The sequence below is a fragment of the Coffea eugenioides genome, chromosome 9 (assembly GCF_003713205.1).
Source record: "Coffea eugenioides isolate CCC68of chromosome 9, Ceug_1.0, whole genome shotgun sequence".
Classification (NCBI taxonomy): domain Eukaryota; kingdom Viridiplantae; phylum Streptophyta; class Magnoliopsida; order Gentianales; family Rubiaceae; genus Coffea; species Coffea eugenioides.
In genome coordinates this window covers 26,638,310-26,648,078 of record NC_040043.1, presented here as the reverse complement: position 1 = coordinate 26,648,078, position 9,769 = coordinate 26,638,310, and the positions used below count along the sequence as shown (strand labels likewise).

Sequence of the window (9,769 nt, the reverse complement as noted above, 5' to 3'; positions counted from 1 at the left end):
GTTAGAGGACTTGGGCAATTGTGGGACATACGTGATAAGTTCATTAGGATTTTGTGATTCTCTTTAAGTTGAATGATATATTTTAAGTTGAAATGTCGGTTAACTAACGAATTAATGTTTGTAGGTATGGATCCGGGCAGTTCTAGCGGCGTGGGACCGGGACCGAGACCTCCGAGTGGGAGGGACTCGGATGACCGGGTGCTGCGTAAGCGGGCGATCCGCAATCGGAGGAGGCTTGGGGAGCCCTACAATTTGTATTCTCCCTTCGGCCAGGTGTCGCGCCGACCCTGTGCGTGCTGGTATACCTATTGCTATCCTGACGAGGTTGTCTTAGCGATGGATGACGAGCGTTATCACCTAGACCAGACGGTCGAGACTTTGAGGGCGCAGCTGGAGGAGGCTAGAGAGTTTAGCCGCTGGCAGGTGTTACGCGTTAGGGACCTGGAGCGGGATCTCCGAGACACATACCAGCACCTCTTCGCTATGAAGAGGCAGCTCAGGGAGAGGGCCCGGAGTATCACGTTTGATTGTGGGGTCTTACTAGACATGGCCGCGGAGGCACCCCCACGAGCTACCGGGCCAGAGCAGATAGGTGAGCTAGGTACTTTAGGTTCCGTAGGGAACCGGGGCCCTAGGGGAGGCGTTTAGGGTCGCTTTCGTATTTTGATTAGCTGGCAGATTACTTTTGTTAGAACTGGCCTGGCTAATTTCTTTTGTTATCTGGTTGGCTGACTAGATTTTGGAGCCAGAGTGCTCGTGTGTATACTGGGTTTTGACCCGACTGGAGGTCGGGTAATTTGTATATCTTTTGGTGTGACTTTGTAAATAAATGTATATATTCGAGTATTATCTTTTGCACCTATCCTTTGCGTGCCTTTCGTGTATCTGTTTGTGTTTTGTTTTGTTTCTAGTTTGAATACTAAGCACACGTTATGCTTGGATCCATAGACTTTTGGCATTTAAATGGCCTCCGGTACTCGAGGTAGAGGTAGAGGGCGAGGACGAAGCCCTGAAATGGAACGTGAACAAGAGCCAGACCAAGTAGCTACAGCCATCCAGCGAATGGCTGACTTGATGGAACGTATGGTTGACCAACAGGGTCAGGGCCATGGGAATGCTGCTGGAAACCCGGGAAATAATCCGGGCAATCACGAGGGAGAGGACCGTGCTTTAGAACGGTTCCAAAAATTCGCACCCCCCAAGTTTGTAGGTGGATCTAACCCTGATCTAGCAGAAAACTGGATGGACCGTATGCTAGATATATTTGCCGCACTTAGGTATTCGGAGGAGCGGCAGATATCTTTTGCTGTTTTCCAGTTTGAGGGGGCCGCTCGAGCCTGGTGGAATGTGATCAGAGCTAAGTGGGAGCGGGAACAGACCCCCTGGACATGGATCAACTTTACACGAGAGTTTAGTGAAAAATATTTACCTCCCATCGTACAAGAGAAACGGGAAGATGATTTTATCCGCTTGCGTCAAGGGACACTTAGTGTAGCGGAGTACGAGACCCAGTTCACAAAGCTCTCCCGTTTTGCCCCGGAGTTAGTGTTAACGGAGCAAAAACGAATCCGCCGCTTCGTTCAAGGTTTAAATGTGGAGATCCAGGAGGCACTTGCAGCTGCTCAGTTGGACACGTTTGGCCAGACACTAGAAAAAGCACAGCGGATTGAGACAGCTAGGGGACAGGTAAAATCCTTTCATGAGAGGAAACGAAGACAACCCGATTCGAGCCATTTGGTGACTGGACAGAGCTCGCAGAGTCACCTTCTAAGAAAAGTCAAGGAACAGATGGTCTTCGACCCGCAGGAACCCTAAATCAGGGTAAATTTGGAAGAGGAGGACGAGTAGGGCAAGAGCCCCAGAGGAGTGCCCAGCGTGGAGGGCCAAGTGCGGGCATTAAGCCAATCTGTGGTTTCTGTGGGGCCAATCACACTGACGAAAACTGTTGGAAGAACAGTTCGATCCGAAGATGCTATAAGTGTGGTAGTGCAGAACATCTGATCGCCCAGTGCCCTAAGTTACAAAAGGAGAAACCTAAGCCACCGACTGAAGGGACTACAGCTAAGCCGTCAAATGCAGAGGAAAATCGACCCAAAGGGCCAGCTAGAGTCTATGCAATGGGTCAACCTGAAGTGACTAATCCTTCGGCGGGTTTCGAAGGTACGCTTGGACCAAAGAATTAATTTCGAGGACGAAATTGTCCTAAGTGGGGGAGATTGTGAGGCCCCAGTCCGTCCGTAAGCTGAGATGAGGGTTATTCGTAAATCGGTGGGATGGAATTCGGGTTTTAAGGCTAAGGAGTAAAACCCTAACCTCGGTTAAGGTTGAAAACCCTAGTTTATTTTATTAGAAAGTTTAAGTGGGTTTTTTTTTTCTTTATCGCCCGCCTTTTCTACATTTTTCTTTACTAGAACTTTCCCCAGATAATTCTTATGAGTAAATATAGGTTTTAGATGATTTTTCTAGTATCGGTTAGTTTTTGAGAAATTAAGGATATATAACGGACGTGGGACCCGCTAGTGCGAAATGTTCGGAAAAATTCGGCCACTTAGGTTAAGTTCCGGACACTGGGTGAAATTTATCGGGTGTTAAGAGATAAGTAGAGGTTGTGATGTGATTGATGTGAGAGAGAAAAAGGATAGAGATGCTTTAAATGGAGTGACAAGTGTCACTATCTCATTGGTTGGACTTGTTGGACAACTATTCACTTTTTTGACTTTTTACCATTTAGTTAAAATATCTCAAAAACTTACCAAAAATTCACTCTTTCCTCCTCTCTCTTGGTCGGCCATCTTGAACAAAGAAGAAAGAAAACTCTTCCAATTTCTAGCTTCTATCTCGCTCAAATCTTCCAAAACAATCACATAAACTTGTTTCTACTCCATAAAATCTCTTCATTAGGTGTTATTTAGTAGTTTGGTGAAGTGTTTGGAGAAGCTAAGGTGTCAAGCAACTCTCTCTCTCTTGTTTTACTAGGTGAGTAATGAATGAACCTTCTCCTTCATCTAATGAAGCTTAATTGATGCCTAGTGATAGTTAAAGTGATGAATTTTGTGGTTATTTCTTGCTTTTGGATAAATTGATGAAGTTTTCAATTTATTGGTGATTTTTCTGGTTTCATATGATCATGATGGTGTGGCTATCTTTGATGATTGGAAATGATGTTTAATAACTCCAGTAGGTGTAAATGATTGATAATTGCAATCAATTTCTGTTTTGGAAGAAATTCTGGAAAATTAGGGTTCTTGGTTCTTCATTCTGTCCGAAATTTTTGGTCCTATATAGAGGCCGAATTGGCCTTTTCTTAAAACATAAAAGTTGTAGGTATTGATGTTTTAAAGGTGTCTGTAAAATATCAGCTCAATCGGAGTAGTGTAGAATGAGATAAGCCAAAATTACTATTGCTGTTCTGGGTTCATCAGGATGTTAGAACTGCGTCTGAAATGGGTTGTTTTCCCTGGAATTGTTTTGGATTTGGGTATTGAGATCTTCTGATGAAATGTATCCCTGTTTTTAAGCTTTTGGATGGCTTTGGAATTTCTGGATTTGGCCTTGTGTAGGCTGCGTTATGATGTTTGTACTAGAATACGGTTTGTGAACCTGTTTTGCGATTCTGGTATAGTGTCTTGCATTTTTGACCTTGTTACCTTCAAAACTGGACAAAGTTGCCTTCTTCAACATTGTAGCCCCTTAAGTCCTGAATCTTTCTGTAAAATTTCAGGTCAAACGGATTAGCGTATTCTGAGTTATAGACAGAACACTCAGGCCTGTTTTAGACATTAGTTTGTGTACGTTTTGAATTTCAGCTTCTGACCGTGGGTTTTCCGTTTTGATCCCGTACGATCTGGGTGTCAACTCCTTCTTAAGAAATGTAGATCTTGGTCTCAGCTTCGAAACGGTATAAAGCGCGTCGAAATCCAAGTTCCGTAGCTTCCGTTATGACCAAAACAAGATTGATCGTCAGAACTGCCTTGTATCTGGACAGTTCTGACGGGTACTTTGGCACTCAATTTTCGTTCTGTTCTGAGTGGATTCAGGTCTTGGCCAAAACATCAAAGTTTTAACCTTATGTCTCAGCTTTCTAATGCCTTTGGAATTTCCTGATTTGGACTTGTGAGCTAGAAGTTATGGTCCAGTAAACAGACCCTGTCTGTCATTCAAAGTGCAAACTTCTGGTACCGTTTTCCATGATTTCGACTTGTGTTGATTCGTATCTAGTTTAAGGTGTCTTCATGAGAATCGTAGACCTTCCTCATAGCTTCGAAACGGTGTCTCGTTCACCTTGATCCGATATTCCTAGCCTAACCTTTGATCAAAACGGCTTGAGATGGCCGATTTGGCCGTTTCCGTTTGCCGTTCCGCGCGAGCGCGTTTGCCGATTTTTGCCGTTTTGCTTGTTTTGGATCTGTTAGTAGCCGTTTGTGATATAATGTGGTAAAATCTTCTATTTCAGATAGTGGTGAGCTAGGCGGAGCCGGTGGGGCCCACTACTAGCGAACACGCGCGAAGCGATTTTGCTTTAGTACTACTTTTGGTATTTTGAGTAAGTATTCAGGCCGCTCTTGTGTGTTCGTTGCTTATGTGTTTTGATTTGTATGAAGAGGGTACCTAGGCGAGGGTGTACTTTATCGCACTCGACCTAGACCCTAATCTGCGCACCTATCTATACATGGCTTGTGTATATGAGCAATTTTGGAACTAAAACCCTTGAGCTTGTGGCTCAGGGTAACTTTTGAATAATTTTGTGAAATTTGTGAGTTTGGGGCTGATCTCAATACCTCGAGGGACTATTCGAGCCGGTTAGGGCTTGGTCGAAGTCAGTCCAACTTGGATTGAGGTCACCAAGTTTGTGAATCCGGTTCACCGAGTTGTGAACCAAGTTTGTGACCCGAGCTTGTGACTCAAGCTCAAGTTTGTGATTTCGTTCGCCCGGGCATGTTTGTGAGGTGACTGGCCAGTGAGGGTGATAAGGTGTCCGGTGGGTGTACAAGTGAAGTTCTACGGACCTTATTTATAGTCGACGGAGTGTCGACAGGAGATCACGCATGGCAAATGACTTGGCTTTGAAGCCATATGTATCCTTATCATGTGATGTTATTTTTCTTTTTGCTTTACTCCTACTGTGTAAATGTGGTTACGTGAAATTTACGTTTTTACCCCTGTTTACTTACTAAGCTTCTAGCTTACCCCGTTTCCTTTGTTTTCCTTAGCTGGGGACGACGCGGGGAACTTTGGGACTCTGCCGTTAGTATAGTTAGGTCTCGTTTGTAATAGTTGGACAGTTAGGATGTTTGTTTTTGTTTTGGTGGTTTGTATAAGAACCCTCCTTAGGGTCTACCTTCTACTGGTTGTTGTTATAGTATATTAGAGAGGTTTGACTTGATGCTTTTGAAGATGTAAATAGAACTTGTGGTGGTTGTATATATTATAGACAGTTCTATTTTGGTTTACTATCATTTTATTAGTTTTGTGTTTCGAGTCCTGGCGCGAGCTAGGCAGGCGGCCCGCCGATACCCTTGGGTTCGCCCTTGGGAGAGGTGGGGTCGTCACAAAGATTGAATGACATTCGAATTATCTTTGTACTTGTAGGAATGGAAGGAATCGGTGCAAATATTGGTATTAGCTATAGGAGATAAGAAACCGAGATTTGCTAGTTAATTCCACATATGATAGTTTTGAACCAAAACAAAAGAGTTTTCTAAGGAATAAAATTCATATTCCACCTATTTACCTACTGGAAAAAAAAGTAAGATGTGCTAGTTTTATTTTCAAATGATGGTTGGCAATAACACCTATGTGCTCCAAGTACTTTACAACATATCAAGTTTGACAAGTATGTGAATTCCACTTGATTTTTAAAACTAGAAATTGGTGAGCAATTGATGAGTTTTGTTGGATTTTTAGATATGCTGGACCCGAGAAAGAGGTTGAAATTTTCTAACCAAGTCTTCCAATTTTTTGTTGTACACTAATATATTCTCGCATCTGAATTTGCCTATGTTTTGAGCAAGAAATCCTTGAGTTTTTGAAAGAATTGCGAACTTGGGCTCTGGTAATGTAAATCCTGGACTTGATGAGATTTTGTTACTTTGATTGCTTTCTTTACGTTTTCAAGAAAAAAGGGGGGCTTATCCGAGATTTGAATATGAAATTCTTGGTTTTCAAAGAGAGAGCCTATCTTCAGGTGTAAGAACTGAGGGAGCTTTGAAGATGTAGAGTGATCGCATCCGAGAGCCTAAAGTTAGTGTGATTGAGGAGCAAGAGTGTACTAATGATTTCATGGATAGTCTTAAGAGTTCCATAACTGCATTGACTAAACGGAAAAACAGCTAAGAGATAAAATGGAGAGACTAAAGTTTAATTAAGTGTAATGGCGAAGGTTAGGACATGAAGGATCTGAGTGCTAGATCTAAGGCTGAACAAATTGAAGAGATTGGAATTATCAAGATTCTCTTGTCCTAGGCGAGTAAATCCCTGGTTAGGGTTTCTATTGATGGTGGTTCGATTTGAAATTTGATGCTTGTCATGAATGTGTATTGTGCTAGTGTAACAGCCCCACTTTCCCCTAAGGCGAACCAAAGGGGTTAGCGGACTGCCTGCCCAGCTCTCGCCAGGACTACGGGCAGTTACACGCGATCTAGTACGTTTCGGGAAAGTAAAAGCGCGCTCGGACAAGCCACAAGTATCAAATTAACAAAATTTAAAAAAAAAACGAAAATGCCGAATAGTGGCCTGGACAGCAGAATCCGGCCGGAATCTGGCCGGATTACCGGCTGGATTCATGGCCGGATACTGTCCAGTGAGCAAGTTCACGGATCAAAATTTTTCCAAAGCAATCCGGCCGACAATCCGGCCAGTTTCTGGCCGGATTTCTGGCCGGATTCAGTCCAGTGCCTTTCCGTCAAAAATTTTTCTTTTGCCGTTTGCAAGCCGAATCGTTCCGAGAGTCAACCAAACATCAACCAAGCATATATACATTGAAATTCAATATTTTTACAACCACATTGGCATGTCAAAAGCTATTTATCATGAATACACATGTTTGGATTGCCAATCAAAAGGGTGAACCCAATACACGTTAGGGTTTCATGCAAAGAGTTATTCAAAATAGACATATACATGGCTCAATTTGGCAACCAACAAGTATGATCCTTTCTTTCTCAAAATAGTCATTTTCCTGTAAGGAAAACAAATGGAACGGAGTGAGCTAAAGCTCAGTGAGCAACTATCACATAATCAACAAAGAGCACTTAACCTTAAACTTTCATTTCAAGTACGCAATTAAGAAATAAGACAAGTCGGTAAAAGGATACGGACGGCTCTCAAGAGCCCATTTCCACGCTTATATTCTTGATCCAATCTCATTGACTCTCCGTCAACGTTTATGAGTACCATCCGTAGAACCCACTTCACTCCATTCCTTCCACCAAACATACCCCAACCGGGCCCGCACTCCAAGCAGTAACTTTGGGTGATACTCGAGTACACCGGAACCAAGGGTCTCATTACCACAAGATTCCCATTTCAGTCCCCGTGGCGAGTCAATTTTCACGACCAAGCCCTCGCTGGCTCGATTCAATTGACCACCAATGGGGTTGAGCTCAGTAATACAGTAAGGCCGTTGGAAATTCGTCCAAACGACACCAAATCAATTTTCCATGAATGGAATTCAATATCTCATATAGCAAGTGCAGTCTTTCAGTGAAACGGTACACAGTCATGAATGGAATCACAAGGGGGGTGAGGGCGGTCAAGTACACCCTCACCTCAATCATTTTCAATAGCCATATTAGCCGTCAAGGCATCAAATTCACATATACCAAAGCCACATTGTAACATTTAAGTGAGTAGTATACTCACTAATCAATTCAGTGCTATTTCATGCACTTCCGTCAGGAGAATGTCGTGAACCACCGTCACGCCCTAGAACACGTAAACAAATGCAATGAGACTCGATAAGGAGTCACAAAACAATGCCAATCACAACCCCAATAGGGTTTTGCAAACATATACAAGCATTATAGCAAACCAGAAAATCAGGAAATGTAACTCATTTGACCCAACAACAAAAACAGTTTTGGCCTCCTAATGCGGTGATAGCACAAAATGCGCTACGCTCATCGGATGAGGGTATAAGACCCACCATCGCGAAGCTAAAAGACAGGGCTACAACAATGTAGAAGGCCACTCAGTCCAAATCCTAGCACAACTAGGTCAAAAATGCAGAAAACTAACCCAGAACCGTAATTGCAGGTTCCCAAATCCCACAAAACTGTAATCAGTCCAATTCAGTCTATACAGGTCCAAATGTATTGATTCCAAAGGCATATGAAAGATAAGACATCAAGATACATTTCATCAGAAGACACCAACAATAAAATCCAAATCAATTCCAGTCAAAACAGACAATTACTATCGCAGTTCGCACATTCTGTTCACCAAAAACAGCAACAGTAAAAACGGCATAACTCACTCTACACTACTCCAAATGCCCTGAAATTTTTCAGGAACTTCAAACTCATCAATACCTACAACTTTTATGTTTTGAGAAAAGTCCAATTCGGCCTCTATCTATGACCTAAAATTTCGGACAGAATGTTCAACCAAGAACCCTACTTTTCCAGAAATTCTTCCAAATTCAAAATTGATTGCATTTATCAACAATTCACACCTACTAGAGTCAAAGCCCCTTATTACCAACCATCAAAAACAACCACACCATCAAGATCATATGAAACCAGAAAATTCCTCATAAAATAAAAAAACTCAACCAATTCATTCCAAACCATGAAATAATCCACAATTTCTCACACCATAGCCACCATTAGGCATAAAATAACCATCATTAAGTATAAGGGAGTAGTCAAACATCACTTACCTAAGAAACAAGAGATGTAGAGATGTTGGCCACCTAAGACCTTCAAACAAACTTCAATAGACCACTCACAAGCACCCAAAGGATAGATTTTATGGAGTAGAATCTAAGTTATGTGGTTGGTTTTGGAAGATTGAGTGAAATGGAAGCTAGAAAGTTGAAGAATTTTGTCTTTCTTCTTGCTAGAGAGGTTCGGCCATCAAGAGGTGAAAATGGTGAATTTTTGTGATTTTTTTGAAGATATTAACCACTTAGTCAAAATAGTCAAGAAAATGAATAGTAACTCTTAAGTCCTAACCAATATCATGGTGACACTTGGCATCACATTAATTGCATTTCTATCCTTTGTTCGCCTCTCACATCAATCACTTCACACTCCTCTACTTATCCATTAACACCCGATACATTTTACACAGTATCCGGAATCTAACCTTATTGGCCGAATTTTTCCGAACTTTCCGCACTAGTGGGTCCCACGTCCTTTCTATATACTTAATTTTTCAAAAACTATCCAATGCTAGAAAAATCATCTAAAAACTATAATTACTCATAAAATCCACCAATAAAATATTCCTAGGCCAGAAAACGCAGAAAACATGCAATTAAAGGGGAAAAACCCTAGGAAAAATATTAGGGAATTTACGGGTTCTCACAGCTAGCACTACACACTTGCTTAATTTCTGATATATTTGGACTTGTTATATGTTTACTTTGTACTTGTTGTGATCATATACATCAATCTTGTGAAATCTGATAATTGTACTTAGGATTATGATTGAATCGTATTGCATCTATGATTACGCGAGCCTTGCCCTTTTATACCTATATTGCCTTAGACTTGGGTGAGAAATGGAAACCGTAGAATGGCGTTGAGGATATAGATAGTATAGGAGT

The 9,769-nt window shown here is 41.9% G+C and overlaps 1 protein-coding gene across 1 annotated transcript; it reads left to right on the top strand.

Annotated features, from left to right (window-relative positions):
- The first annotated feature begins 1,014 nt into the window (after positions 1-1,014).
- Positions 1,015-2,183, top strand: LOC113782387. The gene is made up of 3 exons (XM_027328279.1): positions 1,015-1,249; positions 1,445-1,686; positions 1,821-2,183. The coding sequence occupies exons 1-3, from the start codon at positions 1,015-1,017 to the stop codon at positions 2,181-2,183; spliced, it is 840 nt and encodes a 279-aa protein (XP_027184080.1).
- Positions 2,184-9,769: the final 7,586 nt, after the last annotated feature.

Bases quoted from the DNA above. Each gene is read 5' to 3' on its own strand.
- LOC113782387 (XM_027328279.1), top strand. From the start codon at position 1,015: ATGGAACGTGAACAAGAGCCAGACCAAGTAGCTACAGCCATCCAGCGA. The intron at 1,250-1,444 runs GTATGCTAGATA...CCATCGTACAAG, and splicing joins AGCAGAAAACTGGATGGACC to AGAAACGGGAAGATGATTTT. The intron at 1,687-1,820 runs GTAAAATCCTTT...ACCCTAAATCAG, and splicing joins TTGAGACAGCTAGGGGACAG to GGTAAATTTGGAAGAGGAGG.